Here is a 21,018-nt window from a genome sequence, read left to right as displayed (position 1 = left end):
ACCCTAATATCCAAGACAAAGCTGGAAGGACAGCCCTTATGCATGCATGCAGCCACAGGGCAGGACATGAGGTGGTCTCACTTCTACTGACCAACGGGGCTGATCCAAGCCTGGAGGACCGTCATGGATCTTCTGCTTTAGTCTACGCTGTCAATGCAGATGATAAAGAAACCCTAAAAGTTCTCCTTGATGCCTGCAAAGCCAAAGGCAAGGAGGTCATCATCATTACCACTGACAAATCGCCATCTGGAACCAAAACAACCAAGCAGTACCTGAATGTCCCTCCTTCTCCAGAGTTGGATGAGAGGACCTCTCCAGCACCGTGTGCCTCACCATCAGAGATAGATCTTCACGCATCGCCATCTCCCAGCAAAGAGGAGGAGAAAGACACTGTATTCAATTTTCAAACAAAATTTAAGTCAGCCTCAAACACAGCAGCCAAACTTCCCAATGGACTTACTTCCCCTAGTAAGAAGCCAGTGAACCCTAAGAGGGCTCGTCTACCCCAGTTGAAGCGTCTACAGTCAGAGCCTTGGGGTCTGATTGCCCCCTCCATCTTGGCGGCGGCAAATGAAGAAAGCAAGAGAGCCAACTCGGATGAAGATGTTGTTGCAGGTGTCAATGGACTGAGTCTGTCCAAAAGAGGCACTTTGTCCCGGCATAACAGCGTGGACGGAAAAGATATCTTGTTTCCGATGGTGGGAGATCAGCCCACAAAAATCTCGCCAACTTCATCCCTTCCGACATCTTCCAAAGCCTCCTATGAGAGATCGCTGGCACAGCACCAGCCCCTCACACGACGTAGTACTGTCCCCACAGAGCAGGAGGGCTCTGGAGGAAACCTGGGGCCAGTTAGCCTCAGAGACACAGTGCACCGGAGGAGACTGGGGAACGAACACTACGACTCAGACTCCCAGCTGTACTCAGATTCCAGCATGCTAGACTCTCCTAAGGCACCTCTGGAGAGGAGGAAGCTCAATACGTCCCCTCTTGCTATGCTAACAGGCTCACGAGAGTCCTTGGACAGCAATCCCAGTACCTCTTCACCTAGCACAGCCAGATGCAGAGCACCTGGCCTACTGGAGCGGCGTGGCTCTGGAACGCTATTGCTGGACTATATATCCCACACTCGCCCAGGTCACCTTCCCCCATTAAACGTCAACCCTAACCCTCCAATTCCAGATATAGGGGCAAGCAGCAAACCCTCATCCCCACTTGCAGCAGGTATCAGACCAATAGCTCCCGTAGCACCAAACTCACCAAAGAGAGGCAACCTCAGGACGAAGAAGAAGCTTGTGAGAAGGCACTCTATGCAAGTGGAACAGATGAAGCAGCTTTCAAACTTTGAAGAGCTCAATCATCAATCATGAAACTCAGTTTATGTAGATGTAGCAACTGTAACATCATAAATATACATCTGAGATTTTGGATAATGTTGACGCTTAGGCAGGTGGTACCTGTAATATAATTTTAGGTAGTTAGCATTGAATGTAGCCATTTAGGGCAAAGGGATATTGTATCAAGATGTTAATCTACTTGCTAGTTTCAAATAGCAAAAAGAGAATTTTTGAAAACTGAATACTAAACTCTCTCTAAGGAAAAAAAAAAATCTAATGTCACAGATGCATAAATAGCTTATTGTCTGTAAAAGGTATTTAAAGATGCAACCTAGCTGTTAAAGGTTAGTTTATATTTAATATATTATGTAACGTTATAGTGGAAGCTTACACAGTCACTTCCTACCATCCACAGAACTCATTTTCAAAATAAATGTTGGTGGAAATGGGATTTACAACAGTCACAAAAATACAACAAAGAAGTGTGCAATTTTCCATTCCGCAACAAAGGTAGTGTTTGTCCTCTTAAAGAGTAGGTGAGAGAGTGTGCTATTATTCTTTTGCGTATGAAGATTGAATTTGACAGCTTGACTAGCTAGTTCTAAGCACGGCTCTTCTGCTGCAAACACAAACAGAGACAGAAATATCTGTATATCTTCAAAGTCTAGACATCTCTCCGTGAGATTCATTAAGGCAGACAGGAGAGTGAATGCAAAACCAGACTGTCAAAATGGAGCAGAGAGGTCACCAGATCATACCCATTAAAAGAGAGCATTCCATTGGCTCCTGATTATAAAGCTGGAAGTCCTGCAAGAAAAGCAAATCCGGTTGAGAGCTGTAGCAAGAAAGAGGAGATGCAAGAGAATTTTTTTCTCTTATCACTATACATACAATATGTTAGCTTTTTTTTGTTGATGTTAATAATGCCTCTGTGCAGATGTATCATTACATGCATATCTTATCTAGATTCTGTAAGAAATACTGACCATCTGTGTCTAATTATAGGGGAATATGTCTCTTGTAATTGATTACATCCTACATCAGTTGCAATAATACATGCAACATTGCAAGTTTAATTATTACTTACTCCTTAAAGCAAAGATGATTCATATAGTCATAGAGCCCTTAGTTAACCTTGCTAGGTTGGCAGTCTTTACATATATAAAGTGTCAGTTCATTCCATGATGAGTTCAAGAGATTGAATGTTTGTAGCTAATTAGTGTATAGTGCCTTTGAGGGAGAGTAAAAGGTGTTCTGCATCACAGATTACTTTTAATAAAATATCATTAAGCAGCATTTGAATCACAATATTAGAATCAGTATGCTGCAAGTAAGAAATCACATGACATGAAGTATAATGATGACAACAAAAATGGCTAAGTAATACTTTGATCACAGCCTATCATAATATATTTAGATACAGTCTGTAGCGGAACATGCCTTGTGATAAACCAATGACTATTGTACAGACAAATGTGAACGTAGGTATATCCATTTGTCAGCCAATGTTATGTGGTGAACTAATGTGCCCATGTTACTGTTTGTGCAAATGCAAAGTGCTTCAGATTCATTGCTGCTATGATGTTTAAGAGTCACTTGACTGCATAAGGCTGTCAAATAATAAATGTTCTGTAGTACTAGAGTTAGCTGGCTAACTCCTCACTCATTTTCCCTGAATTGAGAAATTAAACATAAGCAATCAACAGATGCATTTATACTTTTGGTCTGTGATTATTAAATACGCATATGACATAAACATATGGGTCAATAATAATAATTATATTAATAATAATAACAATTTATAATTCATAACTGCTGGCACTCAATAGTAAAAAAATTAAATATAAAAAGAGTTCAATTTAAATTATTAATGAGCCCCAAATGAGACCATGTGAAAAGGTTTTATCACAACTGTCTTATATTAAAACTGTGAGGCATACTATTGGTTGCGCTCATGTTTACATTGTTTGATGCATAGTATTTTTGTATGTAGTTTCTTGTATATTTTGAATAAATGTCTGTAACAATCTGTACAATCTTACTGGTCTTTCTAATCTCAAAGTCTGACATTTCAAATGACTGTGTTGAGCAGGACAGACCCATCGTTGCAGCATTCAGATCCCTAGTCTCCGGTCTGTGTCATTCTTCTGCCCCTAAAGGACCTACTGGTTTAGATTAGAAGTCTATGTGGTCATAAAAAGTAAAAAAAATAAATAAATAAATTGTAGGTTAAATTGATTGTATATTTCAGGGGTGTGTAACAATGCAGACATCTCGTGAGATGAGACCCTTACCTGTACTAGTTTCTTTTTCCAGATCTAATCCACTGTAGAGTGTAAAGTCGTTGGGAATCTTAATAAAGTACATTAAGGGATTGTAGAAAATCCTCTTCCAAAGGTAGGCCAATAGTTTGGGCTATAAGTATTTGAATGATACTAGGATCCAAACTGCACACGGAAAGCCAGAACAGGTGTTGCAAAAACTAGCTAATAAAATCTGATGTCTTCCTGTCAGCTTGAACCAAGACATGTTCACCGACAGAATTTGTCACTCATTAGCTCATTTATTTTTTGCTTGTTTTTCCACAATTTTCTGTAAACTGTTTACTCTGAGTGTTGTGTGTTAAAATCCCTGGATAACCTATGGTATTAGGTTTAGTTATGAGTTTACTCACTATGTTTACGTTATGAGTAATTGTTGTCTAGCTGCCTCCATGGTTGTTCATAGTGCTCCTAAAGCAGTAATTCAATAAACAGGTTGTTGTAAAATAACTTAATAACTGCTGTTTATACATTTACACTGTGATGTTATGGGTGATAAAATGACTTCACTCAATACAAATAATCTAGCACAGACAACTCACAATACTGGATGTGTAACAACATATACTACAAGTGAACTAAAAATAATCACTGTAGGTGTATGAAAGTTTAGTATGCTACATTGTAATAATTATAAACTAAACTGGAAAACTTTCCGTCATCTTCTCCAAAAAATTTAATAATGAGTTCTTACTGACCCCTGGTGGACATACAGTTTTAGCATCTTTCCTCTAAAAGGATAACAAATGAGATGCATAAAATGCAATGATTAGGCCCTATATGATGATCTAATTGTGACACAGATTTGACATTTGTTCTTTCTATAAAAACTTGCACCTTTGAAACAAAGAATATTGTTGAAATTATTACTTTTGCTAGACTATCAAACTTTGTGCTGTATATTGTCATGGTAAACATATATTAAACTATTTTATCTATCTACAATAGCTATAGTAATTACTATAGTACTTAGTAATCCTCTTTAAACTAAAGCTTTCAGAAATGCAAGATGCAAAACAAATTTAATTATATTATACTAACTAACTAACATTACGTCTTTAACTCCACCAGATGGCACTATACAAAATGTATACAATAATAATAATATTATTTAAATTATTAAAACATTATTTAAACATATTGTTAACTTAAAGTAGTATATAAACCTAAAATAATCGATACAAAAATATTTTATTATCATTATTACAACAAAATATATTCTGATGAAGACTGTTGTCTATTTTAGTGTATTGCTATTTCTGCCCTAAACTGTCATTATAACCACATGACAGAATGTTCTCATCAGTACCACACTGTTCTGTTGTTCATAATTATAAGTACAGATCAGTAATTCAATGCTGGTGAACCAGTTCCAGCTGTGAAAATAATTGGATTTTTTTTTTTTTTTTTGGCTTTGACCTATGCAGAGTGAGTAGGCTACTGTAAGCAGACCAACACTGTAGAGTAAACAGTTCACTGTGAACTACACACGATTCAGACCTCTGAATGATAACAGAGGTCATGTTGACATGTCGGTCAGTGGAGCAATATTTGCATGCTGAATTTTAGAACGACATAGCCTAGACTTGATAACATGACAGACTATGGCATTTCCTACTCAATCTGTTTCCTTGAAGTATTTGAGGAATTTAAATGTAAACTTCCTATTTTCTAAGACTTTGAACAGAATAAACTGTGAAATGGTGACTTATTTGTCACAGAGCCAGAGTACATTGATACTGTCAACGTTGTCTAATTTCAACAAGTATTGAGAGTGTGAATAAATAAGTGTGTGCAATCTTAAATATCTTACTTTTGCATATTTTCTATATGATACATTAACAATTAGGCCTAAGTTACCTATAACACTTGACTTGATCTGAAACTGAACATAAAACGTATGATAGTATTTGTCAACAACACTGTTACGTAGTATAATTTTAAAGGATACAAGCACTCAACCTTCAACGACTCAGACACTCCAGCTTTTGCACCTTGAAGTGACCTGCAGTAGCTCTACGACGCATGCGCACAATCAGACCGCGCACCTCCCATTCTTTCACCCAGTATGGTAACCCAACCCATCTAAAATTAGCGGGGCAGCTCAGCAACCAGACAGCGGAATGTGAAGAGGTTATCTGTCTGTTCTGTGTCATTTAGAAAGTCTGTTTTAGCCTACTTATGTCAAAATCACACATAAAACCACCAATCTTTACATACTGACATTTTATGAAACTAATTCTGAAATTGAAAGTATATTCTTATTTATATATACATATATATATATAAAAAATACATACATGAAAATGGGGACGTTCACCAAAAAAACAAAAAAGAAGAAATCGGAAATATATAACCCCGAACGCCCATGAAGGGTTAACTGAAAATGAAAGGGAACGTGCAAACGATGCGTTATCAAAAGTCACCAGGTGGAACATCGATGTGTTGCTTATTCAAATGTGATTGGCCATTCACCGCATCGATGAGTTTTAGTCCTGACCCCGTGTAATTGTGACGTCGCCTCCGAGACGGAGGCGGAGAAGAGCTACGTTTATTGCTGTGTGCTCCGATTCATTCGACCCTTCCTTCGACCGGAGTGAAGTCGGGCAGCAACCTCTAGTGTTTTCGGCGAGAAAAAAAAACAAAAAAACATGGCAGGTTACTTGAAGGTCCTCAGCTCTCTCACTAGGTCCGCGGCCACTCTATCCAAATCCCCCGCCGTTCTTGCGCCAGCTTCTTGCCAGAGTTTGCAACAGAGGAACTGTGAGTTTTCCATTTCCACAATTGTCTATAAATGTGTCAATACAAAGCCGCGTTAACCGGCGCTTTAACACCGGTTAATGCTTATTTGAGATGATGTGCTTTTAAATTTAAGTTTACTTTCACCCCTGCCACACACCTCATGCTTGTATCGAGAAACGCCGGTAGCGGACTGTCGTGTTTCTTTCAGTTCGGCGGCGTGCATACTTCCATCTCTTCTCGGTTCACAGCAGAACGCTATTTTCTCGGTGACGTTGTACGTGCAGCGGGAATCGCGCGCGGCCGCACAGTCAGAAATCACGCTTCTTTGTTCGCTTATAAGATGTCTTTTAAAAAAAGAGCAACATAAACGATATATTAGCTTCATTTAAACCATTGTATTTAAGATGCCGTTTCTTAAAGGCAAACCCTGTCTTCATAACATCATTGCACGTTTGAACAATTTGACGGCGTCGTCGGAGAGTCGTTTGAGTGTATTTTTGGCGTGTGAATCGACCGGATGGGCTGCACACAAGGACTGCGGAGTGACTTATGAAACCATTCGCGCCGAAAATACTGCTGCAAATTTAATTATAAACATTTAACCGAACAGCTTTGTGATGAAGTAATTCGGTAACCAGTTATGAGTGTTCATGTGGGGTTTTGTCTGTTTTGCTTGTTCTGAGGTATGAAATCGTTTCAAGGTCAGCCGGCCTATTACTATTGACAGTGCAGACCATTGAAATTAACATGTAAATAACCAACGAGCACTTTATCTGTTTTAAACATGACATTTGACTGCTACACCATAGCACATTATTTTCACCCTAGTTTTATGTGCCCTATTTGTTATGGAGGCTGCATTGATTTAAATGTCCTGTTTGATGCAGTAACTGAACTAACGTTTTGACTTACTGATAGATTGTAGCTTATCTTCTGAAACATGACATCTTGGGGTGAAACAAAGGACAACTGAAGGGCAGAAGTTTACGCACAACTGTGAATGAATTAGTGTCCTGTCCTGACAGACATTAGTTGTCCTTCTGTGTTAGGTAATCGGTTGTCATGGAGGATTGTCCAAATGTTGGTGGTTTACTTGGCTTACACCAGCCCTCATGTCCTTCGGGTCACCTTTACACTTTACGATAGAATAGACGATAGAACCAATCTTTTGCACTTGAAGAATACTACATTAAAACTTTTGTATTGCCAAGTTTATTAGAAGGCGTGAGGCTTTGGCACTGAACAGTTCTGTTAATATGCCTCATTCCCTAAGGCGTTTTGGGTGATTATGGGTCTTTCATTGAGCTCCTATTAGAGGTGAAGTGTCAGCCTCAGTTTATGCAATGCATAGCAGTCTTGTATCAAGAAGATGTACATTTCAGATTGGGTTTATTGACATCAGTTCAGGCACGATACCAAGCACACTTGCATGTTCTTTCTCATTAAAGTCACAAGGTTGGATTGACTCTTGCCAAGAGGTTTTATGGGTTGTAACGAGAGCCTAGAAGCCCACAGTACTCATTTATTAACCTCTGTGATATTTTCTGAAGCTTAATGGATCTTATTGATGCCTGAATATATCACTTCTTAAAATGTGATATGCATTTTTCTATGCATTTTTTGCTGTATTGAGTTGTTTTCCACTATTAAGAGAAGCATCTGAACATCTGTTTTTTGTCAACCCAGCTGACTAGCTGGTTTTATTTTTTAGCCCCTTTATGGTACAGCATCTTCATAAAATGTCTAATTTAAGACACCTTTCTCTCTGGGTCACTCTTGAGCTACTTTTGTAGGTCGTCAGTAGGAAAGAGTATAGGAACATTTGCCCAATTGATTTGTGAGGACTCCATGTGAACATACTCACCTCCATGGATTTTTTTTTTTTTTTACTCCTGACCAAGTGTGGAGCACAAGTGTACACTTATGTTTGCAAATGTCCTTGACAACTGAAAATCAAGAGGGTCATGTGGGAGTGATTGCTTGCTATATGATATGCTGACCACATGCTTTGTGTAGAGGCTTAGGTGCATGTGGGTTGACTTGGCCTTTTCCTTTAGTTTTTAAAGTTTAAAAGGAATAGTTTACAAACAGTTTTTGTAAAGATCATTTGTAGAAATATGGACATAAATATAGAACCGTTAATATGATTCAGAAATGTTGCAAGTAATTGTTGAATGGCAAATAAGTCGGAAGTAATTCATGAAAGTTTGAGTTAAAAAAAAAAAAAACACAACAACTTTGGAATTCAAGTCAGTGTTGTTTTATTGTCATTTTTATCCTACATGGGAGGCACAGAAATGAAATACTGTGGAGCCATGGTGCAAAATGCGTAACAAGATATTAAATACTTTTTAACTATATATTTGTACTACCACTAAAACTGTATGCTTGATAACAAATAATTTTAATTTAGGTAAAGAATTATTGCACTAAAAGTAAATAGAAGTTTAGAAGCAACTGTTTGTATTTAAACACATTTAGAAAAGGTTCCTAAAATAGGTAATGTGGCACCAGCTGGATTCTAGTGAAGTGCCAGAGTATCATCCATTGTACAGTAGTGTAGGAGTAAAGTGTGCTATTTTATGCTCAATACATGTGAAGTGTTATTTTATCTCATTCAATTGCCAGTAAGAATAACTCTAGGCCATTGGATTGTAGATCACATGATCTTGTTCATCATTCTTTGCAGAATCTATTTCCCATTGGATGAGATTTCACAGGAATTCAGAGGAAACGTGAGCTATCTGCAGTCCATCATAGCATGTTAGTTCATGCTGCAGCTCAGCATAAATGTATTGTTCATGGAAGAATCATTCGCAGTGCAGATGGCTGCGGTGTTGTTCGAAACAGGGCATTGAAGCATGCTTACATAATCCTGCCCATATACTCCTCCTCCCCCTTTAGCATGCTGTCCCAGCGCTTATGACTAGTGAGAGGATTCTTTTCCCCAGGATTCCCTGTTTATATAATTTTTGTTTACGAACCCAGTCAGGTTTCAAGCGAAAGGCCTTACCCATAATGCACTTTTGGTTGACACAGCTGTGATGAGCAGTAACTCTATCTGAAAGATGGTTTTTCTGGCCCTTCTGTAGCTTAGTGGTGGTGTTTGGGTGGATAATAACTTGGATTTGCTGAAATGAAATGCTGTCATCTTTTAGAAGGTTTTATGAGTAAATGTTGCATAAAACATGTAAAATATTTGACATCTTTATTCTGTTTGACTTTACATGCCATGCTGCAATTGAATTTGATTGAAATGTTCAAAGGGTTTGAACTTTGACTTGATGGACGTGACCTGTGGCTGCTGAAATAGATTGAAGATGTAGTTTATAGAGTGTTACATCAGTGAAGTATGGTAAATGTGTTACTCGCAATGCTTATAAAGGTGATTATGCCATGCTTTATCGACAGCATTTTGTCTTTTTATGAACTCTTTCGCTGTTTTTGACAGCATTGCCGACTCTTTAGATGGAGTGGCTCTCTAGCAGGAGCAGGAACTTGGCAAGTGAAACAAAGTCACTTGATTCCCTCCATGGCTCCCCCTCCTTCCTCTATTTTGTCCCCACTGAAAGAGGAGGAGAGTGAGATGACCTCTACTTGCTTGCTTTAGTGGAAAGCAGTGGCATAAAAAGGTGTTTGAAACACTAACAGAAGACATTTAATTCATGAAATTGCTGCAAATTGGTTCTTTTAGCAGCAAGCAGGAGTGGGCGGTATGAGTCATTTTATATCTTTATCATTTCTTCATGCTTTGGAAACGCCCTAGGTAAGTGGTGTTTTGGACAATAACAGCATAAATCCTTATCATTTTGTAATGACTTTGCATTGATAATGAGCAACATAACCTACAAAAAACTACTGAATTCATGACATAGAAAAACATTAACTAAGAACTATTTGTAAAGCATCTCTAAATGGTGTTCTAATTGGTCTGTTATCTATTAACCTTAATTGACAATCAGCCAGTAAAGCTATAAAAGTGTGCTGACCTAATTATCTTTAAAAATGAAACCTGGGCCGGTTTAATCCAGTAATCAGGCATTACAGCTGCCAAAGGTGGCACAATCTTTTTTGTCAGATCTTTAGATTGCCATTATTTTGCAGTCGAGTAGAAAATCATTATTGCAGTTCTTCAGTGATAATTGCAAGTTACTTCAGATTCATACCAAGAAATGATAAGGGTTTATGCTCATATTGTAAAAAACTAGGGGTGCGCCGATCCGATATTCAATATCGGTATCGCTCCGATACTGGCATTTTCTGCCTGATCGGGGTATCGGTCAGAAGAGACCGATCCAAATCCGATATTGTGCGTATACTATTGTTATTGTTAAGCCTCATAAAAGCCACAAACGCACTATAAAACACCATAAAGTTTTCGTGCACTATTTCAAGTGTTCTGAAGCCATTACATAGTTTAATGTGAGGTACAGATGAATATTTAAGTCAAGTTGACAAACTCTTCTCTCCGCGGCGGCTGTCTGTCATCCTCCATTTAGCGTTCAAACTGCCTGTCGCGGTCAGTTACTAGAGTCACTCAAGACAACAAAACTCTCTGCAAGATTATTACATGTTCCTAATATTATACTTGATCTGTAAATAAAGATAAATGGGTTTGCATAAAAGGACTTTATCTTCATGCGGTTTTCAAAATCTTGTTGGTCTCTGTTCGATCATAACACTGGACTAGAGAGCACTATGATCTTAACGAGCACAGTAACTGAAATTTAAAACTGTTAAAAGAAAAGGCTCAACCAAGTACCGCACAGATTTAATACACTATGCATTAATATCTTTTCACTTTGTGCTTTGAACCTTTCTATGTGGAGCTGCATGCTCTGACTCCGTGTTGCTTCAAGCGCGTCATTCTGCACACGGGATATAGAACTTCGTTAGTCATATCAGTCATATGTTTCTGCCTCATTACTGTGCTATAAATTTAAAAGAAATGTGACTGAAAACCAGTCAGTATCTGGTGTGACCACCATTTGCCTCACGCAGTGCAACACATCTCCTTCGCATAGAGTTGATCAGGTTGTTGATTGTGGCCTGTGGAATGTTGGTCCACTCCTCTTCAATGGCTGTGCGAAGTTGCTGGATATTGGCAGGAACTGGAACACGCTGTCGTATACGCCGATCCAGAGCATCCCAAACATGATCAATGGGTGACATGTCCGGTGAGTATGCTGGCCATGCAAGAACTGGGATGTTTTCAGCTTCCAGGAATTGTGTACAGATCCTTGCAACATGGGGCGTGCATTATCATGCTGCAGCATGAGGTGATGGTCGTGGATGAATGGCACAACAATGGGCCTCAGGATCTCGTCACGGTATCTCTGTGCATTCAAAATCATCAATAAAATGCACCTGTGTTCGTTGTTCATAACCTACGCCTGCCCATACCATAACCCCACCACCACCATGGGCCACTCGATCCACAACGTTGACATCAGCAAAACGCTCACCCACACTACACGCTGTCTTCCATCTGCCCTGTACAGTGAACACCAGGATTCATCCGTGAAGAGAACACCTCTCCAAAGTGCCAGACGCCATCGAATGTGAGCATTTGCACACTCAAGTCGGTTACGACGACGAACTGCAGTCAGGTCGAGACCCCGATGAGGACATCGAGCATGCAGATGAGCTTCCCTGAGATGGTTTCTGACAGTTTGTGCAGAAATTCTTTGGTTATGCAAACCGATTGTTGCAGCAGCTGTCCCGGTGGCTGATCTCAGACGGTCTTGGAGGTGAAGATGCTGGATGTGGAGGTCCTTGGCTGGTGTGGTTACATGTGGTCTGCGGTTGTGAGGCCGGTTGGATGTACTGCCAAATTCTCTGAAATGCGTTTGGAGACGGCTTATGGTAGAGAAATGAGCATTCAACTCACAGGCAACAGCTCTGGTGGACATTCCTGCAGTCAGCATGCCAATTGCACGCTCCCTCAAAACTTGCGACATCTGTGGCATTGTGCTGTGTGATAAAACTGCACATTTTAGAGTGGCCTTTTATTGTGGCCAGCCTAAGGCACACCTGTGCAATAATCATGCTGTCTAATCAGCATCTTGATATGCCACACCTGTGAGGTGGATGGAATATCTCGGCAAAGGAGAAGTGCTCACTAACACAGATTTAGACAGATTTGTGAACAATATTTGAGAGAAATAGGCCTTTTGTGTACATAGAAAAAGTCTTAGATCTTTGAGTTCAGCTCATGAAAAATGGGAGCAAAAACAAGTGTTGCGTTTATAATTTTGTTGAGTGTGTGTGTGTGTATTATTTATTTATTTATTTATTTATATATATATATATATATATATATATATATCTTGTTTTTCATTAATGTATTTTACAATAATACAGAGAGCAATGTATATAATTTTACATTATCATCTTAGATGATAAGAGAGATAAAAAGTGGTATCGAGCCACCCCATCCAAAACCCAAAACTTTGCCTAGGTTGTTTTTGAAGTTTCAAAGGGCACTATATATGTGAAATAACCATGTGCTAATGCCTTTTTTTTTTTTTTTTTTTTTTTCTCAGTATCTTTGTAACTTGAGTTGAGATGGTGTATACTGTTCTACTGTGGAAACTGTGCTGCAAATATAAATATCAAGATATTATAGCTCATAAGATGGTCAACAGCATATTGCATATTTTCATGTTTGCAATACTGTTCAAAAGTTTGGAGTTGTTGTTGTGTTTTTTGTTTTTTAAATAAGTCTCTTATGGTCACAGAGTCTGTTTGTATTTGATACAAACAAACAAACAAACAAACAAAAAAGCAATTACACTAATGTTGTGAAATAAAATTATAAATTAGCTTTACTATTTTAATATATTATAAGTAATGTATTCCTGTGATGGCAAAGCTGAATTTTTAGCAGCCATTACGCCAGTCTTCACTGTCACATGATCCTTCAGAAATCGTTCTAATATGCTGATTTGCTGCTCAAGAAATGTTTGTTTGCTTGTTAAAAACAGTTGTGATGTTTAATATTTTGTGGAAATGGTGATACATTTTTCAGAATTTTATGATGAAAAAGTTAAAAGAACAGCATTTATTTAAAACAAAATGTCAAAGAAAAACCTTTGTCACATTTGATCTATTTAATGCAACCTTGTTGAATAAGTGTTCAAAACTATATTGACATCAAACCTTTGAACAGTAGTGTATGATGTGGTCAGATGATAATCTTAAGAATAGCCTTGCATTACAAAATTGGTTTAGATTATAAAGAGCAATGTAACATACAATGTAATGTCACTGTTTTATGTATGCCTATGATCATGCACAGAGACACTTGATGCATGCAACAACTTAATTAATTAATTTTTTTTAAAATGAAAGACAATATTTGTAGACCCAGATATCATTTTGGCACAGATAGATGGCTGCAGTGGAGTAGAGGAGGTGTTGACTTTTTATTTTTATTTTTTATCTGTCTGTGATTGCTGCATTATACATGTGTATAGTTTACACACAAGCTCTTCCCTCCGGAATAATGATATTTAGCAGCATAAAAGTTTTCAGTGTCAGCATAAAATTGACATTTTATTGGTAATGACATTCATGAATGTTTTTGTGCATCCAGAGCTCAGAACACCTATTAGCGCTACTAACTGCTCCGTAGTGGCTGGTGGTGTGAATGGGGCTTTATGTCTTTATTATCCTCCTCCTTGAGGAATCTCTAATTTCCGGTTGTCTCACAAGTCTCACAGGCTCATCGAAAGATTGTTTTTGTTTTATTTGACAGATGCCGATAAACGTATCAAAGTGGCAAAGCCGGTGGTGGAGATGGACGGAGATGAGATGACCAGGATCATCTGGGAGTTCATCAAAGAAAAGGTGCTTAAACACCAAGCTTGTGACTGAGAGAGAGAATGAGGGGGAGGGAAGCAGTGTCTGTCTAGTCTATTTTTAAAACCGTGACATACACGTGCGCGCACACACATTCACCGAGAGGAACAGAATGCGGGAGGGAAAGATGTAGAGGGCAAAGGAAAGAGAGAAACAGGAGAGTGAGAAGCCTAGACAGGCACAGACAGAATGAAAATTGGGTTAGACAAGAGTAGAAAGACAAAAGGAGATAGAAATTGGAAAGGGAATGTGACAGCATCTCTTGGGAGAATTAAACAGACGAGGAGAGAGTGGAGGAGTGATTGGCGTGTTACGCAGATCTCCTTTTTTAAAAGACATTGTGATAGGCTTACTGGAAGACTGTTTATGCATGAAGATCGGGAGATTACGGCGGCATCACGCAGGGGCAGGGCCAGTGTTGAAGTCATTCTCACTGACTGGCCGTCTGCCTTCTGAGAGAGACGGCAGATGGTGGTGGTGACGTTTCACAAGCTGAGATTATTCTGCCAATTTTGTGGAGAATCAGAATGGGATCATTATTTAAAGCCAGAAAAACAATACCATTAATACAGAGATTATTATAACTATGTTGTTTAGGCTCAATCAGAATTAAAATGATCGCACGTGGCGTAATTTATAGGGGGAGTGTGAAATTTCTGCATCATCAAACTGAATATTAAGATGCGGTAGGAGCAAGTATTTTTGAAAAATTACATCACCCTTTTAGGATAAAATAAAATCACCAAATGACTTTCTTTACTGTATTTAATTTGTGTTTTTTGAGAATGACTTTAACACGAAATTGTTGTGTGCAGCTCATTCTGAACAATGTGGATGTGGAGCTAAAGTACTTTGACTTGGGTCTTCCTTACCGTGACCAGACTGATGACCAAGTCACAATCGACTGTGCTTTAGCTACCCAGAAATACAATGTTGCTGTGAAATGCGCCACCATTACACCTGACGAAGCTAGGGTCGAAGGTATGGCACACCTCAGCAGCACTTTCACTTGGTATTTGCTCTAATGACAGATTGATATATTGGCCATGTTGTACAATTTGCCTATTTTGACATTATCAACATCAGCTGATAACTGATCTAGTTTGTATCAGCTTTTCTTCCAATATATGTATTTTTGTTTTGTTTTGCATGTGTATATAATAATGATACATTGTGTTAATCTTTGTCATCAATTACACATGACAGAGTTCAAGCTGAAGAAAATGTGGAAGAGCCCTAACGGAACAATCAGGAACATTCTGGGTGGCACTGTCTTCCGTGAGCCAATCATCTGCAAGAACATTCCCAGACTTGTTCCTGGCTGGACACAGCCCATCACCATTGGCAGACATGCCTACGGTGACCAGGTCTGCTTCTTTTGGATGATCTGGGTGGTCTTAATTTTTTTTTTTCCCCTGTGTGTTCTTATTCTCACGGAACTGCAATCATCTTGTTGATTTACAGTACAAAGCAACAGACTTTGTTGTGAGCCAACCAGGCAAATTCAAAATGGTCTTCTCTCCAGCCGATGGAAGCAAAGCCAAGGAGTGGGAGGTGTTCGATTTCCCTGGTGGTGGCTGTGGAATGGGAATGTATAATACTGACGAGGTCAGTGCACTGTATGCATATAATATTGTTTTTTTTTGTTTGTTTTTTAAACCGTGAAGGAGCATCAAGGTATCATAAACAATCTGTGAAGAGCAATAACTCTTCTTCTTGTACCCACAGTCATGAAAAAAATGGAAATATGAAATTTTAAAAGTATACTTTCCTACACAAGTTATAAAACAAAAAAGCATAAATCTAAAGTTAAATAAATATATCTACAAAACTGTTCACAATTTTGGGGTCAGTAAAGTTTTTATAATGCTTTGATTCAGCAAGGAATAAATAAATTGATCAGAATGAACAGTGAGGACATGTATAATGTAATGTAAATATTTCTATTTCAAATAAATGCTGTTCTTTTGACATTTCTATTCAGCAAAGAATTGTTTTGAGAAAGAAATGTTTGTTTACCCAAAAAACATTAAGCAGCACAACTGTTTTCGACATTGATAATGGTAAAAAAATGTTTCTTGAGCACCAAATCAGCTTCTTAGAATTTCAGAAGGATCATGTGACACTGAAGACTGGAGTAATGGCTGCTGAAAATGTAGTTTGGGTTTTTACATTGAAATTGAAAAATTTTAAATTGTTACGCAATATTACTTCAACATATCAAATAAATGCAGACTTTAAGTATAAGAGACTTTTTTCCAAAAGTAATAAACTTATCAACCTAAAACTTTTGAACAGTAGTGTGTATGGAATCATTTACAGAAGAATAAAGGTCATATTTATATGGAAGCCCGTTTCTGCCACTGAATAAAAAATACAAAAAGGTAATTGCGAATTTTCATCTCACAATTCTGACTTTTTTTCTCAGACTTGCATGATATAAACTCAACTGCGAGAAATTCTGAGAAATAAAGTCAGAACTGCGAGATATAAACTCAAAATTCAGACTTTTTTTTTTTTTTTTCTTCTTTTTCACGCAATTTTGACTTTATAAAGCCTGGCTCACACTGCGATTTTGGCCACGATTTGGTCGTCTGAGACAAATTTTTAAAATCCTAAAAGATTCCTTTAATCCTAGGCTAAAATCCATAGTCTTTGATCGCTGGTTTGACATGTTCACCGACAGCCGATTAATGGCCATTGCGATCAAATTTCACCTCAGACAAAATTCTGGCAGTGTCAGAAGATTTGGCGCACAGTCCTGCAGTGTGACTACCCCTACAATGAATGTCAAATTGTCTCCGTTTTTCAAGACAAGCTATGAGCAGAATTAATGCTAGAGAATTATTCTGTCAGCCATAAACTCCGGCGCTCCCGTCCTCTGCTCACGGAATTCATCTGATATGTTGCCTTTTCTATATACCGTAAATACTGGTTGTGCCTCTGTTTTCTTGTGGGTGTGTAGAGCTGCATACACTATTGTCCTTAAATACGCCGGTATTGCCACCGTTCATATACTTTTCATGATAGCCAACATTTTGGTCCCCCGTGCAATGCAGTTCACAGTCACTGGACGTGTGTGGGTTGATAATGTAAAACTCTGGACAAGTTTTCTTGCGCACACCCGTAATTAACTCATTCTTGACTGTCGTACAGTCTGACATTAATGACAGCTGAGATCCCATAGTGTGACATGATCATCATGTTCGTACAGTCTGACAAGTACAATCCTAAAAGACTTTTAAAAAAATCGCACAGTGTGAGCCTTGCTTAACTCGTCAAAAACAGTCTCCCCAGTCTCCCAGAATTGTGAGATAAAATTCTATTATATTCTATGATATATTTACCTACTTGCTCAGTTGGAAATAATTTGTGAATTCGAAGTTGATTTAAAAATCCAGTAATCACCAAGTGACTTGTAAAGACAAACATTAATTGGTTAAAAGTGAGGGACCTCTGAATTTTACAGCATCCAGCGGTGTTAAAGTCTTCATAGCACTGAAATGAATCCAAATGTGAACTTAAAACAGCATATATTTTGGGACCATCTTAATTTCCACTGAAAAAAAAAAAAAATTGGCAAATGGATATGAATTTGAAATGTCTCTTTTTTTTTTTTTTTTGGTTAATGAGCTTATACTCTGGTGATCTATCTTGAAGGTGTAAAAATAACACCTTAAATTAGAGACATTTTTAGACTGTCTCGTGTATTCTGAGTTTGTTTAATTAAGGCTTTTTGACTCAAATTCTGTTATGTTCTGCACTTACACCTCCGGATGGATGAAGTCTAGATAATAGATGACCTCCCTCAGCGCGTGTACCTGCAGTGAACCCTGATGTCCTGAGGTCTTTGTTTGTAGTCAGGGGGAATGGTCTGTTTGGCTTTACAACAGATGAGGTGTCTGCCTTCAGGCTGCTCCAGAGGTGGTGCTGCTAGTGGCCTAGTGGCCCCTCAAAAGAGATTGACTGAATAAAGTGTCTGTTCATTGTAGGCCGCAAAATTCATTTTTTACACCATTTCCACTTCACATTTGAAGTGAGTGATTTTTGCTCACCCTTTGGAACCACACAGCCAGCCTTTCCTAGTTGAATTCCCCATTGTGAAAGTGGAACATCTATTTTCCCGCTTGTGTGACATTCTGTCTTTCGTCTCTTTCTAACAGTCCATCACTGGCTTCGCTCATAGCTGCTTCCAGTACGCCATTCAGAAGAAATGGCCTCTCTACATGAGCACTAAGAACACCATCCTGAAGGCTTACGATGGCAGATTCAAGGACATTTTCCAGGATATCTTTGAGAAGTGAGAAGCATTGGATTTATCAGTGTCTTTGGCACGCTTGTTATTTACGCACTTCCACCGTGTGTTTTCTATGAGCGTGTGTTGCTGTGTAATTATGAGATTAGCGCTTTGAGATGCTGTCACAGTGCTGACATGTGAAACTGTATTTTTCTTCTAAAGTCATTTCAATGTAAAATACTGAACCGTCTTTTTTGTGTTCCATGGGTAGAAACTACAAGCCAGAGTTTGACAAGCTGAAGATCTGGTATGAGCACAGGCTCATCGATGACATGGTGGCTCAGGTGCTCAAGTCATCAGGCGCCTTTGTGTGGGCCTGCAAGAACTACGATGGAGATGTACAGTCTGACATCCTTGCTCAGGGTAAATAGCATAGAAAAAGATCTATTCAACAAATTGTCAGCCTGTTTCATATTGCACCCATGTTCATCCACTGTTTTATGGCAGTTTTTGGTTTTAGCACTTCAAGTCATAGATTTTTAAGTCGTCATCGTGCTCTAGACTGTTCATGGTCTAAACAAATTGCTACCAGTTTTTAAAGGCACATGGTGCCCATGAAGCATAAGGGAGGATATTTGAAATAATTGTATACCTGATTAAAGGATGTTGAATATTGTCTGCAGGTTTTGGTTCTCTGGGGTTGATGACCTCTGTGCTGGTGTGTCCTGATGGAAAGACCATTGAGGCCGAGGCCGCTCACGGCACAGTAACCAGGCATTATCGTGAGCACCAGAAGGTTTGTTTATTTAAATGTATTTATTTTGCTATGTATCATATCCTCCATACCAATTTAGATTTGAGACAGAAAATTGAAAATAGTTTTTCATTTATTATTTAACATAACACACAAAAAATTTGAAAAATAAATAAAGCAACCAAGAGGTTCCACAACTGGATTTTTAGATGCCTTATGCCATCTTGTGGTGCGAGGAAAAAATGACAGCAGCATTTGAACATTGAACATATTACTTAAGTAAATTTTGTTTTAAAGAGCATATGTGCCCCTGAGTTAATATATAATGTTTATGGAACACTTGTTATCGTTGCTGCATTTCAGAATTCAGAAATGATGCATTTATAATTAATACTTATTAATATAAACTTTACATCTTATGTCAAACAAATTTTATTTGACGTCAATATTACAATTGATAATATTACAATGTTTCTTGAGCACCAAACCAGCCTATTTCTGAAGGATCATGTGACACTCAGGACTGGAGTAATTGCTGCTGAAAATTCAGATTTCAATATTAAAATGGATTTTAAAAAATGTAATTTCAAAATATTTTTTAATAATATTTGTGTTAAACTAAATGCAGCTAATGTTTACTGTAGTAATTATTGTACAATGTACTGTAACTATATTTTGTAATTAATAAAATTTATTTAAAGTTAATATACAAAAAGCAGGGTATTTTAGATATGCATGTATTCTGTAATTGGGTATAAGATTTTTTTAATTTTTACTATGCAGTTGCGTCTGCAATGTAGTGCTTGAAGTTGCAGCCAAAATAATTATCGTAATTGATTTTTAACTTAATTACACAGGGAAGGCCAACTAGCACTAACCCAATTGCCAGTATCTTTGCTTGGACCAAGGGACTGGAACACCGTGGCAAACTTGATGGAAACCCAGACCTGATCAAGTAAGTTTATTTATTACTGCCAGTCATCTGTACTATATGATTAGGATAGGGGAGTTTTATTTCAATGTAGCAGCATTCCTATCATATCGGTAATGTTTAAACGGAATGGTAACTGTAACTCGTTGTCCATTGCTGTGCAGGTTCTCTCAGACTCTAGAACGGGTGTGCGTGGAGACTGTGGAGAGCGGTGTGATGACCAAGGATCTGGCTGGCTGCATTCACGGTCTCGCCAAGTCAGTCAGCAAATTATTCAGACTCTGAGCATATAAAAAATGATCCAAGTTTAATGTCTTTGACCTCTATTAAAGGACTAGCTTGTAATGATGAAATTGCTGACATCAATTGTTAAGGTTTTCTTTAGCTAATGTCTCTGATGTCATTTAACATTTGTCTTTGTGTGACCACAGCTGTAAGCTGAACGAGCATTACGTCAACACCACAGACTTCCTGGATGCCATCAAGACGAACCTGGACAAGGCTCTGGGCAAATGAAGGACAACGGGCCCGGACACCACGGAGAGTGTCTGTCTTTTTGTACCTCATTTTTAACTTAAAGGTCATGAATACAATAATGTATGAAGGGAGGAGTAATAAACAGTGATGTTCCTAGCGGTTCTGTTAGCTAATCCCATCTCTTCCCATACCTCCAGGGGTCTATTTTTGTAAAATGAAGTACTGTATGTCAAATACTGTATAAAACCACAAGAGAAAAAGAGAGTTCAAGGGCCACATGAGACCCTCTAATAAATCTCTGCCACCTGGATCCCTGTTCTTGTGTGCTTTATCACAACACACACACACACTCCATG

The 21,018-nt window shown here is 38.3% G+C and overlaps 2 protein-coding genes across 2 annotated transcripts in view; both read left to right on the top strand.

Annotated features, from left to right (window-relative positions):
- The window catches only part of ankrd34c (ankyrin repeat domain 34C), a 5,277-nt gene extending 1,767 nt beyond the window's left edge, over window positions 1-3,510 (top strand). Inside the window, exon 1 of the mRNA XM_058751477.1 lies at window positions 1-3,510. This exon is cut by the window's left edge and continues 1,767 nt beyond it. Within this exon, the coding sequence (XP_058607460.1) occupies window positions 1-1,370 (1,370 nt within the window). The 3' untranslated portion in view covers window positions 1,371-3,510.
- Window positions 3,511-6,226: 2,716 nt separating this feature from the next.
- On the top strand, window positions 6,227-20,972 carry idh2 (isocitrate dehydrogenase (NADP(+)) 2). The gene is made up of 11 exons (XM_058751478.1): window positions 6,227-6,421; window positions 14,160-14,251; window positions 15,079-15,244; window positions 15,470-15,630; window positions 15,728-15,871; window positions 18,427-18,563; window positions 18,772-18,923; window positions 19,184-19,296; window positions 20,112-20,209; window positions 20,350-20,442; window positions 20,617-20,972. The coding sequence occupies exons 1-11, from the start codon at window positions 6,310-6,312 to the stop codon at window positions 20,699-20,701; spliced, it is 1,353 nt and encodes a 450-aa protein (XP_058607461.1). The 5' UTR covers window positions 6,227-6,309; the 3' UTR covers window positions 20,702-20,972.
- The last annotated feature ends 46 nt before the right edge of the window (window positions 20,973-21,018 follow it).

The sequence above is a fragment of the Onychostoma macrolepis genome, chromosome 18 (genome assembly GCF_012432095.1).
Source record: "Onychostoma macrolepis isolate SWU-2019 chromosome 18, ASM1243209v1, whole genome shotgun sequence".
NCBI classification, from domain to species: domain Eukaryota; kingdom Metazoa; phylum Chordata; class Actinopteri; order Cypriniformes; family Cyprinidae; genus Onychostoma; species Onychostoma macrolepis.
Note: the sequence above shows the minus strand (reverse complement) of the source record. Positions and strands in the feature narration are given on the sequence as shown.